Source organism: Diceros bicornis, chromosome 1, assembly GCF_020826845.1.
Source record: "Diceros bicornis minor isolate mBicDic1 chromosome 1, mDicBic1.mat.cur, whole genome shotgun sequence".
In the NCBI taxonomy this organism is placed as follows: domain Eukaryota; kingdom Metazoa; phylum Chordata; class Mammalia; order Perissodactyla; family Rhinocerotidae; genus Diceros; species Diceros bicornis.
In genome coordinates this window covers 85364498-85382858 of record NC_080740.1, presented here as the reverse complement: position 1 = coordinate 85382858, position 18361 = coordinate 85364498, and the positions used below count along the sequence as shown (strand labels likewise).

At 56.2% G+C, this 18361-nt stretch overlaps 1 protein-coding gene across 1 annotated transcript; it reads right to left on the bottom strand.

Annotated features, from left to right (window-relative positions):
• Positions 1-10596: 10596 nt before the first annotated feature.
• On the bottom strand, positions 10597-13398 carry TLX3 (T cell leukemia homeobox 3). The gene is made up of 3 exons (XM_058545901.1): positions 12879-13398; positions 12268-12511; positions 10597-11333 (listed from the first exon to the last, which is right to left on the bottom strand). Exons 1-3 carry the CDS (start codon positions 13297-13299, stop codon positions 11123-11125), a joined length of 876 nt encoding a protein of 291 aa, XP_058401884.1. The 5' UTR covers positions 13300-13398; the 3' UTR covers positions 10597-11122.
• Positions 13399-18361: the final 4963 nt, after the last annotated feature.

Here is an 18361-nt window from a genome sequence, read left to right as displayed (position 1 = left end):
CAAAGAGTTCAGGCCAGCTGGTGTTTCTTTTTCTGGAAGCAACCTGGGCCATATGCTCCACATCCTGGAGAACTTCTGTCCAAGAACTTTTTTTTTCTCTTTTAATCAAGAGTAGGATAAAAGAGTTATCAGCCCTCAAGTACCTCATGATATGGAGTTTCTCCAATTGGAGAGACCGTTAGGAAAGTACCTGGCTTGGTCAGCTTTTATTACAAATTTGAGGAAAGCATCAGCTCCTGTGCAGAGGATTCCCGAGGCTCCTCAGGCCGGCCCTTGGGGGCTGGAAAAGATGGCCGCAAGAATAACCCTTTATAGTCAGCCAGGTTGTGTGGGCGTGGCAGCAGGGGGGATGACCTCCTACAACCCAACAACATATGCCTATCTAGGTCACTATTTCTCCGGAACACTGCAAACGGAAGCTGTATTCACCTCTCCTTTTCACTTCCTTTGCCCTTGGTCCCTTAATTCTTTTTAAAAGGGCCTAATGTGTGCCAGCCACCAAGGATCTAAAGAAGGTGAGAAATGACCGCTGGCCTTATGAGCTCATGTCACCGAGGGAAGATGAACATGTAAAGAAAGAGCGCCTCCCGTCTGGGGCAAGCAGGACGGTGGAAGGACGAGAGTGCACCAACCCATCCAGATGAAAATGGAAGCCTCCGATTGATGTCTGGATGCCTGTTTTGGCTTGACATCATGAAGAAAAGGTGCAGGTGAAAAACGGGGTTCCTCTTACCCTTCCAAGGGCTTCACTTCCTGACCCACAAAGTGAAGATAATGCTAGCTCTCAGCTGTGAAGATTAAAATAGATGTTTGTAAGCAAATGGCGCATAATAGATACTCAGTAAATATCATTTGTCCTTTTACCGTTTCATGTCGATCCATTTTCTCTATAGATTTGAGCTGGCAGCAGCCCAGCCTCTCAGTCCTGTTCTCAACTCGGACTAAAGATCATTGGTGCCCCAGGAAATGTCCCAGGAGGGCCTCAGGCTGGGACTGTGTTCCTCTCCCACTTGGCAGAAAACTCGGGGTCTTTCAAGTTAGAGCTGGCATTCTCTACATCCATGTTCCAAATTCCCCTTCCTTAGTGTGAGCTCGTGCTATTCAGCTCCCAGCTAGCCTATTCTAAAGGCAGAGCCTCTCACCTCCAGCCCGTGCTCCCAGGAGCCCCTCAGCTCCGGAGAATCACCAAATCTGCCCTCCCACCAAAGGCCGAAGCCTCGGCCGTCCTCCTGACAAATTGAGCCCAGAGCTATTCAGACCGCTTCTGTTAGAACTTTTTAACAGTGTCATAAATCTTTTATTAACATTTGGTATTATACTAATTAAAACTGTTCTCTGTATGTATTATTAATTTCCCTAGCACTTCTTGCTGGGGTGACGTTTTTAGCCAGCTAAGCAGAATGTAGCACAGTAAATAAGAAGAAACTCATTTCCAGACAATTAGCCTTGCAGAAAAATAAGTTGGTTAATGGAAGGCATGATGATTACAAATTTTACCTAAATAAACAGGGTATCTTAATGGTAACTCTTCAAGCTAAGTAAACAGATTGGGGTGGTAATGTCCTAAGCAATACTTAAATGTAACAGTTTAATAAATTGGTAAATTACTCATTTCATCTTAGAACAAAATGGTAATACTGTAGTAATAACCTAGTATATATTCCGTAAATATGAAGCATTATCACTTTAGCTCTGTAGAAATCACCACAGTGATATGTCAGCATTGATCTAAAACTGCAGCATTTTATCTCAAGTTTATTACCCATTTTTGAGAATCGCTGAGATTTTCAGAGCATAATGGCAATAAAAGAAGAATTTAAAAAGCGCTTTAATGTGCATAAGTTAATCAGAGGTATCCTCGGGGGGGGAAGGAAATTTGGTAAAACATGAATTATAAGCGTCATTTAAACTTACTTTGGACACTAGAGATAATAAATGGCACCATAATTTAGAAATAGCTTTTAACATCAATGACGGTAAGTACCACTTTACTGTTCATAAGAATTGCAGAGCAATGGTGCTGAGGCCAATTTTATTAGCCATTTTTTTCTTTATAAAAGCAATCCAGCCCTTTCCACAACTGAGGAGACAGGAACAAGAGTTACGTGCTAATATGCAAAATGCATTTAAGTTTTTTGAAATAGAGAATAATAAATTGTGCCAAAAGATAGAGTCTGGAGACAAATGAATGATCATTTAAAAAGAATAAGGCGCTCTCCGAGTTTACATATTTGGAGAAACTTGATTTAAAAAAAAAGCCAACAAATTGTTCATACATTTTCCCATCTGCTAGAGCACGCGGGTGTGCTTTCAAATCTGAGAGCTGAAGCCATAAATCCTGGCGATTGGGAGATGCCGCAACAGAAATATATTTTGTAAATTGTCGCCCTTGACGAATCATTTTTAAACTGTATAAAGTGCAGGTTCAACTTTCTCCTCGGGCTGCTGCTGCAGCCTTCCTGCAGAGAAGCCTCAGCTCTGACCTCTACTCACCGAGCACAGCCCTACGGGGTGGGGTGCTGGCAGCTGCGCAGTCGCCAGGACCCCCGAACCGCCTACTACCCCGGAACCCCTACTACCCCGGAACCCCTACTACCCCGGAACCGCCTACTACCCCGGAACCCCTACTACCCCGGAACCGCCTACTAAGTGCCTGGCATGCTGAGCATTATGGGGCCCAGGAGAAGCTTGTCTGGGGCAGTGCATGCCCAGGTTGGCAAAACCTGGCATATGTGGAAGAAACAAATCCAAGACGTCAGCCCAGACCCTGCCCTTCGGGATGTAGTAACTCCACGTTCCAGGTCTTTTGCTTTTCACCCAATGGATTTGAGGACAAACACAACAATCCACCCTACTTGATCTTTAAGTCTTAGATGCAATTGAGTAACACAGATGTCCCCGCTCCCTTGCTTTTGAACATGATCTGTATAAAAGGCCCAGGGTCTTCATCAAAAGCAGCTCCTTTCTGAGGCAGGTGGGGATGGACCCCAATAGTGCAGCGGGAAGGGAGGCGAGGAGAGGAGGAGAAGATGGAGGCACCGTGGGGCAGCGCCCAGCAAGGCTCTGCTGTGACTTGCAGGCCGAGAGCAGGCTGCAGGCCCTCAGCCCGGGTTATCTATTTGTGTTCGTCTTACTCCAGACACTTCATCACTGTCTGCTCACCGAATATCACAGACGTTCCCTCCCTCAGTGAGTCCAGGAAACATTGTTTGCCTGGCCTCCTCATGGGAGAAGCCACGAGGCATCTCGTATTTGTGTGAGAACTACACCTTCCATAACCCTGTCTTCCCCATCTCCATAGAGCACCCCAACTTTGGTTGAAGACCTCAACTTCCGAAACAGACCAGAGCATGGGCTAGTAGATGGAGAATTGTCATAGTCCTATGGCTATGTGACCTCAGGCAAACACACTCTAAACTCACCGAGCCTTAGTTTTCTCATCTGTGAGACAGGGTTTCCAAACCATTTTGTAAGATAATTGGAGGAGTGGTGATGTCCTGAGTGCAGTGCTCGGCCCATGGTAGGCTTCTTCCCTCTCTGGAGTCAGAACAGCTGGATCCCAATCCACACCCTGTGGGACATTGGTAAGTTGTGTAATGTCCCCACATTCGAATTTCTCATCATCAAAATGGGGTCTACTTCTTAGGTTTGTTTTGAGGGTTGAATGTGATCACCCGTGTAAAAAGCCTAGTCCACTGCCTGGCCCACGGGGATGTTCTGGAAATGCCACTGACCGTTACGATTATTTAATAAACAAGTACGGAGCAGTTGCAGTGTGCCAAACATCAGCAACCAAAGTAAACCAAAGCCCCAGAAGCACTTGGTTGCTCTTACTTAGAATCATCTAGATTGTCAACAACCATTTCTAGAAGATTCTCTAAGGGGGAGCTATTGCACAGACTGAGGTGCGACAGGTCTCTAAACTCTGACATAACTGGGTTTGAATTCTAGTTCTACCACTTAATGTCTGCCCATGAGCAAGTTAGTCCCCTTCTCTAAGTTTGCTTCCTTCTCTCTAGGAGGAGAACAAGAACATTTATCTTGTGAAAATTCATCTACCACTAACAAGAAGAATAGTAAATGTATCATAGTGCTTATCATGCGTCAGGCTCCTGGTGAAATGCTCAATGGATTATATCATTTAATCCCCAAACAGCCCTGTGAGGAAGACCTATCCTTACAGAGCACAGATGAGGACACTGAGGCTCAGAGAGGCAGAGAGACTTGTCCAAGGCCACACAGCTGGTGAGGGGGAAAGCTGGGATTTTAACCCAAGCCTGTTAAAGCTCCATACACATTGCGGGCATTTTGGCACTGGAGGCAAACCACATGTAAGTCCCATCTCTCTTCCCGGAGCAAAAGCCCTCAGGGTCTGGCAGCTGAGGGCTACACCGTGCTCATCAGCACCCAGGGGGCTCACTAGAGCCTGTTTGTTAGCCTGGGCTTGGGAAGAGGGCGGTGGAAGATCCCTGAACCCCTTAGATAAAGCGGAAGACCCAGTACCTTCCAACTACCTTCGGGGGCTCAAAAGAGAAGTAAGAGGGGACGGCAACAGTAGCAGCAGCAGCAACGACACTGCTGTGAGTACAATCCAGGATGTTCTGGGTTGTGCCTGAAGTTGGTTAGGGATGATAATTTCCAAACCGGTCAGAATTCCCTCTGGCAGTCACATGAAGACATTGGCTTTAATAACAAGGAGGTTTGAGGGGCCTCAGTGGGTAAAAGCCGGTGAGCTGGAGTCTGTTGGCTTGGGTTAAAGTCCCGGCATCAGAGGGGCATCGGGGATGCCGTGTCACCCCTCAGAGCCTCGGTTTCCTTATCTGTAAAATGGGGATTACAATAGCACCTATCTCCTAGGGTCCTTGTGAGGAGTACAGAGATTGCGCAGATGCTCTCCACAAACAGTAGCTGCTGGGCTCTAGATTCGCCATGGGACAGGACAGGCGGCCGCAGCTCCAGGAGCTGGAGGCTGGGCACACAGCCCCATCCCTGCTCAGGGGTCCCCAGCCGCCCCCTCCAACAAAAGAACTTGAAACTGTAGGCATTAATAAAGGAGACCCCTCCCAGAGCCCTCTCCCGCATATTCCCCGGGGTTGAATTTCCTCTCTGCTCTCCACACGCCCCCCTCCTTAGTCCCACTGCTTCCTAGGAACAAAAGTGTCCCAGCTGTGGTGGCCCAGACAGCAGATGCCAGCGCGCCCTGTTTAGCATGCTGGATATTCACTGGCGCCCTTCTGAGCACAACACCACCTTCTCCAGCCCCGGGGTCTCGGCGGGCAGTGCCTATTAGTACTGCGAGGGCAGACCTTCCTCAGACGGTCAGTCTCCCCCTAGAGCACTCCGCGTCCCTCCTGCTGGCTGCGGCTATACAGGCAGGAGGAAGGAGTGAATTTTTCCTGCATGGGGGAAGAAGGCGGCACAGGTGCGCTGCCATCCCAGGTTCCAGGCCTTCCAGAGTGTCAGCACGTCCAGATAAATCCATGGATCATTAGGGCTTGATAGCAAAGCCAACACACGGCAGGTAGCAGGCCAACACAGGAGCTGTGCGGGTCTGGAGGCTTTTAAAGCCAATCTAAGATTCTCACTCCATTTGAAGATTTCGCTTCTTTAAATCGGGGGAATCTGGGTCAGCACAAGTCTCTCCAATGACCTTGAGGCTGGGGGAGCTTTTCCAGGCTGTGATCTGTGATTGGGTCGGGACAGCCAGCTGGTCGGGAGGACCCGGCATTTGAGTCCAGAGCCAAGTTAAGGTGCGGGGTGACCCTGGGCAGGTGCCTGTCTTTTCTGCTCCCCAACTTCCTTCTTCGTAGAATGGGGACACAGTCGGATGGTAGAAGGTGCAAAAACCTCGGATCAAATATTCTGTTCAAATATGGTTTTTCTTCTCCCACCCACCTCCTCTCCACACCAACTGGGAGCACACCAAAGGAGTTTAATAACTAACTCATTAGTTGTCAGCCGGTCTGACACAAGAACAACTTTGTGGGATCATTTCAACTAAAGTGAGAGGCAGATATGGCCACTGATCTCAGGGTAACGCCAGGACACTACCAGATCTAACCAGATCCAGCCAGGCCCGGTTTCTGAGATGACTTCTCTCCACCAAGGTCTCCACCTCTAGTGACCGCAGGAGAATTGGCCACAGTGCCCTCTTCTTGCCCTTTCCTCCAAAAGAGCAACACCTCTGATTAAACACCTGCATTATTAGTAGGCGTTTAATTAGATTTCTTACCCATAAATATATTTTTTAAAAATGTTTTTATTCTCACAATAAATTGATAATCAGCTGTACCATAAGGCACGGGTTTTTACTTTCCCTAGGAGAATCCTTAATGACTATGGAGCCCTAATTTTACAGATGCAGAAACCAAAGCGCAGAGAGTCAAAGCTACTCGCTCAGGGCCACACAGCAAGTGAGGGACAGCCTGAGCGGAGAAGCCGTGCGGCCCGGCGGGCGGCTGGGTAGCATGAGGGAAGGCACCGATCATGTGGCAATTCCGCGAGGATTTTTCGAGAGTCTGAACCATAAAAAAGTGAGCGACTGGGCCTGGGCGTCGCTGAGAGGAGACTCTCATAACCGAGCGGATGCTTGGAAATGTGGAGACCTCGCGGCGACGGCGGATTTCGCACTAGGAAACCGCTTCGGCTGTTGAGCAACCTCCACGGGTCCAGAACGCGGGCGCCCGCACCACGCCGCCGCTCCCGGGCCTTGGTCTGCACTTGAGCTGCGCTGAGGCCGAGGTTGGGATGTTGGCGAAGGTTCCCAGGAACCTCCAGCGCAGTTGCAGCCTAGGCCCGGTCCTTGGCCTGGCGGTGTCCGCTGGAAGTTGGAGGTCACGTTCCGAGGCCCCTAACGCGGAGCGCCTAGCCGGACCTAGGCGGAATAGACGCGCACCGCCTGCTGCAGCCGGGGCCCCGGCCGCCGAAACGGCGCAGCTGGCGGCCCGACCGGCCTGGGCAAGGCCGCATCCTTCGGCCGCAGGTCCGCGAGAAGCGCCGCAGGCCCCAGGTGCTCCCGGAACTGCCGAGGCGGGCGGGCGAAGGTCTCGGGCCCAGGGCCGCCCGCGGGGCCTCGGGTCTCATCGCTGAGCTCGAGGCGGCCGCGGCGGGGCGTCTCCCCGCTCCTGCACGATAGCCAACGCGGGCCGGCGCGCAAGCCTGGAGGCGAGATGCGCAGGGCGCCCTTGGAACTCGGAGCCCGAGCCCACCACCCAAGCCAGAGAGGAAAGGCGTTTCTGCCCCACTGAGACCCCTGGGCCTAGTGTCAGGGTGGCTGCAGGTGTCCTCTAGGCCGCCTTCCCATCCCCTCACCCGGCAAAGTCCCCCTTTCCTCCCAAATATTGGAGAGAGCGCCTGGTTTGGGGCCAAGAGCGCGGGACCGCCGCAACCGTGCGACCCAGAACTGATTTCTGGACTTCTCTGAGTCTTAGTGTTTCCAGCCGTAAGGTGAGGAGGGTCATCCACACCTCGCGGAGATGTGCGGGTCACGGTGAACCACATACGGCGCGCACAGCTCGCGGTCCCCGGCCGGCGCCGCACTGGGAGCTGCTGGAGGGGAGTCATTGCCACTTTCGGGAAGCGAGCGGCCGGCCGCAGAGTTTCCCTTACTCTCTCTTTCTGATCCGGCCGAGTTGCCGGTGCACCCCCCCGCAACCCCAGACTCCACGCGGTGCGGGGGCTCTCGGGGAGAGCCTAGTGCTCCTGGCTCCTGGCTAAGTCCTGGCCCCTGGGCTGGGCAGCCTCGCCCCTCTTTGCCGACGCCTCGGCCCCGGCCGCCCACCTGCGGGTGGAGCCCGGAAACCAGCGCGCGGGGAGAGCCCACGCGACCAGTCGGCCTGGGCCGCGAAGCTGCCTCTTGCCCCCGGGTCCTGCATCTGTAAAATGGGCGCGGCTTTAGAGACGCTTCAGCCCAGGCTAGGGAAGGCCACCGGGAAGGGCGGCGAGGCCAAGTCTCCAGTCCCCGCCCAGAGGCCGGCTGCTTCTGGTCCTCAATCCCCTCCGCGGCGGGACTGGGCATCCACACTCACCCGCCTCCCCCTAGAGCCTCGGCCGCTTCCCCGGGCCAAGAAGGGGCCTAATGTTGGGAGAAGATCGCGGGCGAGGCGCCCATGTGGGCCTTCCCACCTACTCCAGACTCTCTTTTCTTTAAGCTCAGCCTTGGGGCTGCGGGGGGCGCCTGCTGATCCAGATCCTTCCGCGCCCCACTCTGCTGCACCGCCCTCCTGGTGGGGGAGCTGCGAGCCGTGTCCCTTAACCGGGCGTCCTCGGGCTCCAGTCTGGCGCAGCCACAGGGGAAACGGCGACCTCCAGGCTTCGTGTATCAGGAGTTTAGGCACTAAACACCTTGCCACGCTCACAAACGCTCCCACCTGCTGGGGGCGCCCACACTGCTCTGAGTGGGCATGGGCGAGGGAGAGTCGCGACCTGGCCCCACACAAGTAGGCTCAGCTCCCTAATGGGAAGACTCGTAGCCCGTCTCGAGCTGGGCAAGGCTGGGTCGGAGCAAAGCGCTCAGAGAGGGCGAACGCCGCCGAGGCACCCAGTGGGGAAACCTGGCGCCCCCGCGGGCCGCGGCGAGACTAGATCCCCGTCCCCGAGCCGGCCTGAACGCCACCACGGGCGGGCCTCTCGCTCAGAGACCTTTTGCGCAAAGCGAGGCACCAGAGAGAAAGAGAAGGACGTGCATGTGTCCCCCCAAAGGCCCTAGAATCGAGGGTCACCCTGGCAAAACACCGAAAATAATTTAGAAAAACAAAAACCACTAAGCCTTATTATGGGGAAATAGAATAAAAGTGACGGAAATTGGAAAGCGACGCCAGTCCTCGAGGAAGGGACTGCCCGGCCAGCAAAGGCAAAGAAGGTCGCTCTGGTTCTTAGATGCTCGAGTCCCCAGCGGAAGGGCCAGCTTTTCCCATCCCGATGGCGGCGTTCATCGGGCTATATAGCGCAGAAAGTAGAAGCATTTCAGGAAAACACCCACGAAGAGACCCGAAGGTCTGAGTCACTCTAGTCCCTCTCTGGGGTGTCTGTAAGTCCCCAGACTCAGACGGCGGCTGAGTAGGGCCTGGAGGTGGAGGTGAGGCAGGAGGGCTGGGAGCTCCAGCCGTGATTTAGACTCCCTCCCCTCCCTCGAGCCCGGCCAGTGTAGACCGCCCACAGTCCGCCTACAACGAAGGCGCCCAAACACCCGAGCCCGCAGGGTGGCGCGCAGCCCGCGGGAGGCAGTGGGACGAGGCGGGTGGGGTGTATAGGGCCTCTGGGACAGCCTCTCGGAAGGGTTTAGCCTCAGGGAACTACTGGGAGCCCGGCCTGGAGAAGAGAAGGAGGGAGAAGGGGAGGGAGAGAGAGATGGAGAGAGAGAGAGAAGCAAAGAGATTCTGAGAGAGAGAAAGAGAAAAGAAAAAGGATGAGAAGAGAGGAGGGCAGGAAGGAGGGAGACAGAAAGAGAAACACAGAGAGTGACAAAGGACGTGAGAGTCAGAAATGGAAAGAGGAAGGGAGGAGGAAGAGAGGATACGACAAAGAAAGATAAGTCAGAGAAACCAAAAGCAACAGAGAAGGAGCTATATAGAGAAACTATACGTAAACTATAAACTGTAAAGAAAGAGAAAAAGATATGGTAACACAGAGACCAAGAATAACAATTAGAGGAGAAAATAGGGAACACCGCACAGAAAGAAACGGAGAGGCCAGAAGTAAGAAAAGTTTTTAAAAGACCGAAAGGGAGATTGATAAAAGGAAAAAAAATCAAGGAGCAGGAGGTAATGTGCACGGACACTCCGAGTATGTCTGTCGCTGGAAGGGGCGACCCGCTGCGGAACCCGTGATCCCGAAACTTCCCGCTTTTGAGCGGAGTTGAAGCTGAGTGGACCCGGCCCCGCCGCTTTCACACCTGGGCTGGGGGTTCCGGGCGTTCCGGGCGCCGGCTCCCTCCTGGCTAGTGACGCCGCCGAGGCGGCGGTGACGTCACATGACGTCACGATGCACCTGTGGTCTCACTCAGCCCAAAGGGCGCGGGTGTCCTGGGGCTGTGCGCTGCACTCACTCCCCAGACGCCGAGCGCTTGGAGACCCGCGACGCGCACAGCCCGCCCGCAGGGCGCCCGGATCCCAAATAGCCAGCGGGGGGCCCGGCCCAGCGCCTCTGTGAGGCCTCACTGGAAAGAGACAGCGGACAGTCGGTTGTGGGCGGCGGGGGGGGGGGCTCCGCATTTCGAGAAGTTCGATGTCACCGTGCCTCGCGCCCCCTAGGTGGGTTTGACCTGTGACGGCCTAAGTACCCGCCCAGGCGGGGCCTTTCACTCCAACTCTACCTGGCGCTGATCTGCGACCTCTGGGCCTAGGGAGCCCTTCCCACGTCCCCCCGTCCCGCGGGCACCCGGACGGCGGGCGGCCGGCACGCACTGACCTGCGCCGCGGATCCTCCGCGGAGCCCGGGCCGGGGTTCGAGCTGAGGCGAATGCTGACGACGCTTGGAGAAGTGGCCGCGCCCCCGCGCACCGCGGCGCCGCCTCTACCGTCGTAGGAGTGGGCGCAGGGCCGGGGGTCGCCGAGCGTTATTGGAACGAAAACGAAATGAAAGCGGCGTTAAGTGAAATAGCTAACTTTTTTATTAAATAAAACGACTTAAATAAAAGGAACGGAAAAGGAGAGGAGTGGACCCAGCCTAAACGCAGGGTGCCCCAGCCCCTGGCGCTTCCCCCAACCACCTGGTCGACCGCCCCTCCTCCAGCGGCCCCCGCGGGGGAAGCAGGTGGCCGATTTCTAAAGAAAAAAAGCCAAAACTTTTTTATTTACACGTTTGGGCAAAAGTACAAAGTATAATACAGGCGCCCGGCCCGGGGGGTGCGGGCGAGGGGCGGAGAAACGTAAGGCGCTTTCTTTGTCAGGCCCGGGCCTGGGGCGGGACTGGGCGCGGGGCGGGGGCTCGGATTGTGCAGCCGCGCGGAGCCCGAGGCCCAGCCCCCCTCCGCGGCCGGCGGGGATGCGGCCGCGCCCGGGGCCTACTCGAGCCTGGCGGCCCCTTCCCCTCTCGGCCTCGGTTCCCCCCCAGCCTGGCTGGGGGTCCGGGGCGTCCCGCCCTGTGCGGGCGGCGATCCTTGGCGACGGTGCGGGCTGGTGGCTCACACCAGAGAGGTGACGGCGGGGACCTTGGAGCTATCCTCCTCCCAGGGCTGCAGATTCTGCAGAGCAAAGAGCGACGAGTTGTGCAGACAGAGCGGGTCGGGCTGGATGGAGTCGTTGAGGCTCTTTTGGAAGGCGTCGTGTTGCAGCTGCAGCATGAGCCGGCTCGCCTGCTGCCGCTCCGCCTCCCGCTCCTCCGCCGTCTGCCGCCTGCACCGGGGGAGGGAGAGGGACAGCACCATCATGCACCCGGTACCGCGGGGTGGCCAGCGGGGCCCCAGCGCCCCCGGGAGCCGAGGCCAGTCAGGAGCCTCGAGGCGCAGAGCCCGTCTGCCTCCCGGCCCGCGCTATCCGCCCGAGGCCCGCGCGTCCGGGGAGTGGGTTGGGATCGTTTGTTTTTGTTGTGCGCGAGGCGGTCGCCAGGAGGGGACTCTGCCCGCCGCCCACCTGCACGCCCGGGTATTGTGGCTTCGCCAACAACAAAGATTGTTTCTTTTGCGGGATAATAAGGGCAGGGTGAATGTGTAACTAACTCGGCCCTGCAGGCAGCCGGGTCACTGGGGTCCGCGGGTGGGCGGGCTGGCTGGCTCTGCACCGTCCGCGCGGTGTCCCCGGGCCGGGTCAGCCCCATTCAGTTCTCCCGGCCCTGTCTCGAACCCCTCTTCCAGGAAGCGATCGCTTCGCAGTTCACGGGTTGGATAAAAACAGGGAATGGATAAAAAGGGGGCTGGAGTCGGAACGGGGAGCTCGAAGGAGAACTCAGAGCCCGAGCGGATTGTCTGAAATCCGAAAGGTCAAGCAGGAGGGATAAGGGGTGCGCGAGAGGCCCGGGGCGGGGCGTTTGTTGGGCAGGGGGAAATGAGAGGAAACCGAGCGAGCGCAGGAAACGGACTAAAACACGGAGAGAGTTGGAGAGGCGGACGAGAGCGACGCAGAGATGGGAATGCAGGAGAAGCCGAGGCGCGGGAGAGTGGGGAGAGAACCACAGGCCGGCGGGAAGGAGAGAAGGGAGATAAAATCTGGGAAGGAGGGGTAGGCGCAGCCCTGGGAGGGCTGGTAGGGGGTGGCACAGGATGGGGAGAGCGCGAGGCTACGGCGCGGGGCGGGTGAAGGGCGGGTGCTAGGTGGGCCTGGCCTCTCTCACCGCCACTTGGTCCTCCGGTTTTGGAACCAGGTCTTGACCTGCGCGTCCGTCATTTTGAGGGACTTGGCGAGCGCCGCCCTCTCGGCCGAGGCCAGGTACTTCTGGCGGTGGAAGCGCTTTTCTAGCTCGCAGATCTGCACCCGAGAAAAGGACGTGCGCGGCTTCTTACGCTTGGGCGGCGTCCGGTTCTGGTAGGGGTGGCCGATGCGCCGGGTCACGGTGAAGGGCGTGAGCGCCGCCGCCGCTGCGGAGACACACGAGGCCCCCTGAAGCCCAGCCCGGCTCGACTGCCATTCAGGCCCCATGGGGACCCCGTGCCGCCCGATGGGGCTGAGAGTGCGCCGCATTTCGTTGGTCCCGCGCGTCCCAGAGGCACCAAGCCTGTTGGGAGATGCCCCCCTCGTCCCCTGGCTTCCCCCGGGCACAGGCTTATTTCCCCGGAACTCGCTCGCTGATTTTCCTCCCCTCTATGGTTGCCCGGGACCCTGGGCGCTGAGGCCTCTGCCGCGTTTGGGCCTCTGGAATCGTTTCCCGGAATGGAGTACAGAGGACGCGGCGCCTCTGGCCCCGGGAGGGCCGAGGCCCGGCCCCTGTTCGCCCGCCCTGCTCACCTGTGAAGCGGTCTTTCACGAAGCGGCGGCTGCTCTCCATCCAGGGGAAATTGAGCCCACCCAGGCTGGAGACCGTGGGCACGGAAGGCATGGCGGGCAGTGCGCTAGGCAGAGGCGGCGGCACGGCCCCAGGCAGCGGCCTGTGCGCTGGCACCCGGATCACGCCGGCGGGCGCCAGGCTCAGGTTGACACTGTAAGATCCCGCGTCCTCGAAGGGGGCGCCGAGGCTGGCAAAGGAGGCTGGTAAAGACGGGTATGTGGCGCCCGGACGGCCCCCGGGGGGCCCTCCCAGGTAGCTGGCGCCGTCGGGGCCCCGCGGGGCTGGTGCGCTGTCCTGGTCCGGGCTGTTGAGGATCTGGTCGATGCCAAAGCTGATGGGCTCGTGCGGGTGCGGGGTCTGCGCGCTGGCGGGCGCCTCCATCCTGGGCGGGCGGAAGGGCTGGGCTGGGCTGGGCTGGGAGGCGGCTGGGTCCCCGTTACGGCGCGGCCATGGAGCGCCCGGCGCCTCTCTTCGCACTGAAACTTTGCCAAGAGTGCGCGGGCCCGACAGGCTCTGTGTCATCTTTCTTGAACCGAACCTGGAGTTTCCGCTGCTAATTCCTCTCCCGCCGCAGCCATTGGCTGCGATCAACAAGCCTCTCTCCTCCCATTGGCTCCCGGCTTTCAATAAAGGCCTAATTCATGGAAATAGGAGCTTAGGGACTGTTCCAAGGTGACATCATTTTAACAAACGAACAATAGGTCAAATTTATTAGCCGGGATAATGGGCGACGGATATTAGCGCCTGAACCGCAGCCTCCCAAACCCGAAATCTAACGAAGCTGCAATTAGCAGACGCTCCCCGCTCCTCCGGGCCGGGGCAGCTTGCCGGCCGCTGCGCGGGGCGGGCAGGGCGTTCTGCTTGTGAAATTGTCCTTTGCCGAGGGAGTTTTCGTTTTCTCGCAAATTTTTTCATCTGAGCAAAAATCAAACCATATGAATCCTTTCAATTACGATGGAGTTGCAACTCCGGAACGACCCTGCGGAATCCGCGGAAGCGTCTTGGACACTCCACCGCTGCGAGAGCAACGAAAGGGGCGCACCACCGGGCCCAAGCTCCGCGCTCCCTGCGCGCGGGGTGAGGGCAGTCCCGCGGCGTGCGCCACGCTCCGGAGGACACCAACCCGCGTGGGGAGAATTCGCCCCCGCCCGGGCTTCGGCCGCGGCGTCGCGGCCAATTTGGAGACGCTCCCTGGCTCCCTCCAGGCGGACGAGGAGTGACTCGCAGGTGCCCACGCGTTCCGGGCCCGGCGGGGCTGGGGACTCGGGGTCGCCCGGTAGGGAATAGGGATCCGGCCCCTCGAAATTCGTTGCAGGATGGACGGGACTGTGGTCGCGCGTGGAGACCCGCCCGTGGCGCGGCAGGTGTGGGGACATGGAGTTCACGAGGGGCGAGGGCGGGGGCGGCTCATCTTTAGAGCAAATAGCGGGATTTCTTTAGGCAACAGGAGCAGCCAGCCCCTCCCGCTCCAGGCCGGCCTGGGCGCTGGGACCACTCCCTGCTCTGCTCGCGCCCTCGGGGGCTGTCTAGGCGGGCCGTGGGGCGCCGTGGACAGGACCGCACGCACGCAGGGCCGTCACGCCCCCCCCACCCCCGCGCGCCAGCCTCAGTTGTCTCCCCTGGGGGAGACATCCAGAATCGTTTTCTACCCGCTCATTCTAAAATCGTGAGGTGCAAACTGGCTACCGCACCCCCGGCCAGGCCTCTTCCTCGCGCTCGCTCTCTTGTGGACATGGTGAGAGCTCGGATGTGCGGTTGGCTAGAAATGTGTTCACATTTGGGCCAGTCACTTTCTAGCTGAGTGACCTTGAGCAAGTGCCTCCACACCTTTAGGCTTTGCTTTTAGTATTTGTAAAATGGGCAATGCGCGCATTGCGGGATCGTCGTTGGCCGAGAGGGAGATATTGAGAGCGCGGGGCTCAGGGTCCAGCACACAGCAGGCGCTGACCGCCGCGGCCGCCCTCCCGCCCCCACCCGCACCCCCAGCGTGATGGTTGCTGTATTCTTCTTCTTATTCTTGTTTATTTGTTTGCAGTTTTATTTGCGGAGGCTCAGTGTCTTGGAGACAAAGATGTATTTGTCTACCGGTGGGATCAGTCTTGGAGGACCGGGAAGGGCAAGAGGCCACAGGTTGGGGATTCTTCCTAATAATCTGCCCCCAACAACCGAGAGGCCTCAGGATTTGCAGTCTTAAGGCCTACGTCCCTGAGTTAGGTCGCCGCCCCCATGTGACCTTGGGCAAGTCGCTGGCCCTTGTGAACCTCAGTGTTGGGTGGGGAGAATGAGGCCGCAGGGTGGTGAGGGGTGAGGAGAGCGGGGTGCCTGGGGCGTGGGCAGGCCCTCCTCCGCTCCGTCCGGGGGACAAGAATCTTCAGATGGAGTAGACGCCATTGCTCTGGTGCTGGGTGCCTCCTGCTTCTACTTCAGGCTCTGCCACTGGTGGTCTGGGGCTGTTGGGTCCTTCATTGCCCCTCCTGGAGCCTCATTTTGTTTTCCTGATTTGTAAAACAGGGTAATAGCTACCCCCAGGGTGGCTGTGAGAAGTAAACGAGATAAGGTCTGTGGAAGCGCCTGTGAGAAACTCTGGCTGTTATATAATAATAACTTTAAGGACAACAGAAGAGCTAGTGTGGGTTGAGAACTGTGTGTGTGCCAGGCAGGGGGCTGGGCCCTTATTTATTCCTCACAACGACCCTGTGAGGAAAGGGCCCCATTTACCTGAGGAGGGAACTTAGGATCAGAGAGTTCACATGACACCCCCCCGCCCCAGCTCCACTTCCCTTCTGGCTTTCAGAGCCCTGGATTCCAGGCCTGTTCTGGCCACTTCCTGGCTCTGTTAAATTGGGACCACAAGGCCTACCCAACACGGGTATGTGGGTACAGAATTAGGGGGAAGGTGTGGGTGGTGTGGCCAATATTGCTTCCAGGGCACGGTCAGTGTCCCATGGCGAGTTTAAGAGTTGGATTCCGACCTCTGTTTACCGGCTGTGGGCTCAGGAAGTTATTCATCCTCTTGGTGCCTCGGTTTCCTTATCTAGTAAAGCAGCAGTACCAATGCCATGGATTAAATGAGCTCGTCCTGGTGAGATCCTTCAGCACAGTGCCCGGCGTGGGTGAGGGCCCTCACCTCGCTGCCTGGGCCCCCACTGCCTGAGAGCCCAGCTTCTCAGTCATCCAGCAGTAGGTGCTTTGGGCCGCTGATCACAGAACCCCTCTTTTCCCAATCCAGGCAGAACAGAGCTGTTAGGCAGCTCAGGAAGGGGAGTAAATGGAGTAGGTAGTAGTCCCTGGGACGGTGGTTCTCAAAGTGTGTTCCTGGACCAGCAGCAGCAGCAGCACCTGGGAATTTGTTAGGAATGCAGATTCTTGGACCCTAGCCCGGAATGACTGAAGCAGAAACTCTGGGGTAGGGCTCAGCAATCTGTGTTTAACAAGCCCCCCAGGTGATTCTTTTTAAAGATTTTATTTATTAATTTTTTTCCCCCCAAAGCCCCGGTAGATAGTTGTATGTCACAGCTGCAACATCCTTCTAGTTGCTGTATGTGGGACACGGCCTCAGCATGGCCAGAGAAGCGGTGCGTCGGTGCGCGCCTGGGATCCGAACCCCAGCCGCCAGCAGCGGAGCGTGAGCACCCAACCGCTAAGCCACGGGGCCCACCCGCCCCCCAGGTGATTCTGATGCACGCTCAAATTTGGAAGCCAGTGTCCAGAATATTGTCCATTTGATCCAAGTTTTCAAATTCGTTGTTATAACATTGTGGGATGATTCTCTTGTAATTTGAGACTTTCATGTGAATCTGAGCTAACATTCTCTGCTCTTCGTTCTCAGCGTTACTCAGTTGTGCCTTCTCTTGATCGTGTTTGCCGAAGGTTTGTTTATTTTATTGGTCTTAAAGAAGATACTTTTATTTCATTATCCTCTTATTTATGTCATCTCTTTCAGGAATGTTTTTATTTTTATTAATTAATTTCTTCTTTGTTTATTGAGGTGAAAATTTAGTTTATTTTTGTAAATCTTTTTTATTTTTTTAATGAATACATTTAAGGCCATAAATTTACCTCTAAGCACTTCTTTGGCCAAATATGTTTTGATGTGTATTTGGTGTTCCTAAGATTGTAATTTTTTGCTGTCCCTTCTTACCTGTTGTCAACTGAACAATGACAGAGAGAGATACACACACAGAGAAAGAGAGATTAGAAAATGAGAATTCTAAGAACTGGGGAGCTGAGTGCCAGGACTCCTTAGTCCAGAAAGCCTTCCCAGACGCAGTGTATCCTCCACTCTTCCCTGTGGAGAAGCTGGAGGAAGGGTGAAGCTCGTGGGGGCCTTGCTGGGAGTCATATAGGAGGGGGGCTTCAGGGATGAGAGGCAGGATGTTGGAATTTCCAACTGTCTGTGTGTAGAAGGCCTGGGTGCGTTCAGGCTTGCTCTGCCACTGACTTCCTGTGTGAATTGGGACTCAATTTCCCTGTCTATAAAATGGGGCACAGATTTAATCAGGGCTCTTAAACATACTTGCGTCAGCAACCCAGTTTGAAAGATTGAGGAAAATATTATGGACTACTTCTACTGACAAAGACACAAACACGGAACTTGGCACATCTGCTCACCTGCCTACCCTCCATTCTTGGTTCACACACCCTAGTTAGGAGTCTCAGGGGGCCCTTCCAGCTCTCATAATGGAAGGCTCTACAGACATCTGCCCAAATTTATTCACCCATTCATGAATTCATGTAACAAATATTTACTAAGCACCTGCTGGGATTTTCTGGATCATGTCCTAACTTTGGGCCTTGGTTTCCCCATCTGATAGTGGGAGTAATGCAGCTGGAGCTCTTCATCACTGCCTCCCGACTGGGGAGGACTGGGGAGGAACCTTCCTGAGGAGGGCTGAAAGGGCCCAAGGCTCTCCCAGCTGGAGGAAGGCAAAGGCCACCTGGTGCTGTGTGCTGCGTGGGACCCCCACCACAGGTCCTGAGACTTAAAGGACAGTTGGCTCAGGGAAGTGAAGTCCCTTGCCCAGAGACATGCAGTTGGGAAGGACTGGGGTTGGGATTGGAACCCAGGACTGTCTTGACTACAAAGCCCATGCTTTTCTCTTTACTTCATCCCCCCATTTCTGCTCTGGGAGCAGTTAGTAAGGATTTGAAGTCGCAGGCCCTAGTGGGGAGGGGAAAGGAGCCCTTTCCCCCAGTGGAGGGTCTGGGTGAAGGAGCCCAGAAGCAGAGGGGAGGGCTGGCCATGGTGGGGCTCACTTGTCTCCCCCACTGGCCAGGGAGTTCCTCCAGGGCAGAACAGTGTTGGCGGCATTTGAGCTCATATCTTGGGGCAGGGCCCAGGGCCTGGCCCACTGGAGGATCACCATCAAGAGTTTGTGGTATTAAACTGAACAGCACACAGCAAGGTCAGCCGAGGGGATAAGGAAGCGGGTCAGAAGTGTGT

Excerpts from the sequence above, each read along its gene's own strand:
- TLX3 (XM_058545901.1), bottom strand. The coding sequence starts at position 13,299 with ATGGAGGCGCCCGCCAGCGCGCAGACCCCGCACCCGCACGAGCCCATC. Across the intron at positions 12,512-12,878 it reads CGTGAAAGACCGCTTCACAG|CGGCGGCGGCGCTCACGCCC; the intron begins GTGAGCAGGGCG and ends GTGTCTCCGCAG. Across the intron at positions 11,334-12,267 it reads AACCGGAGGACCAAGTGGCG|GCGGCAGACGGCGGAGGAGC; the intron begins GTGAGAGAGGCC and ends CCCCCGGTGCAG.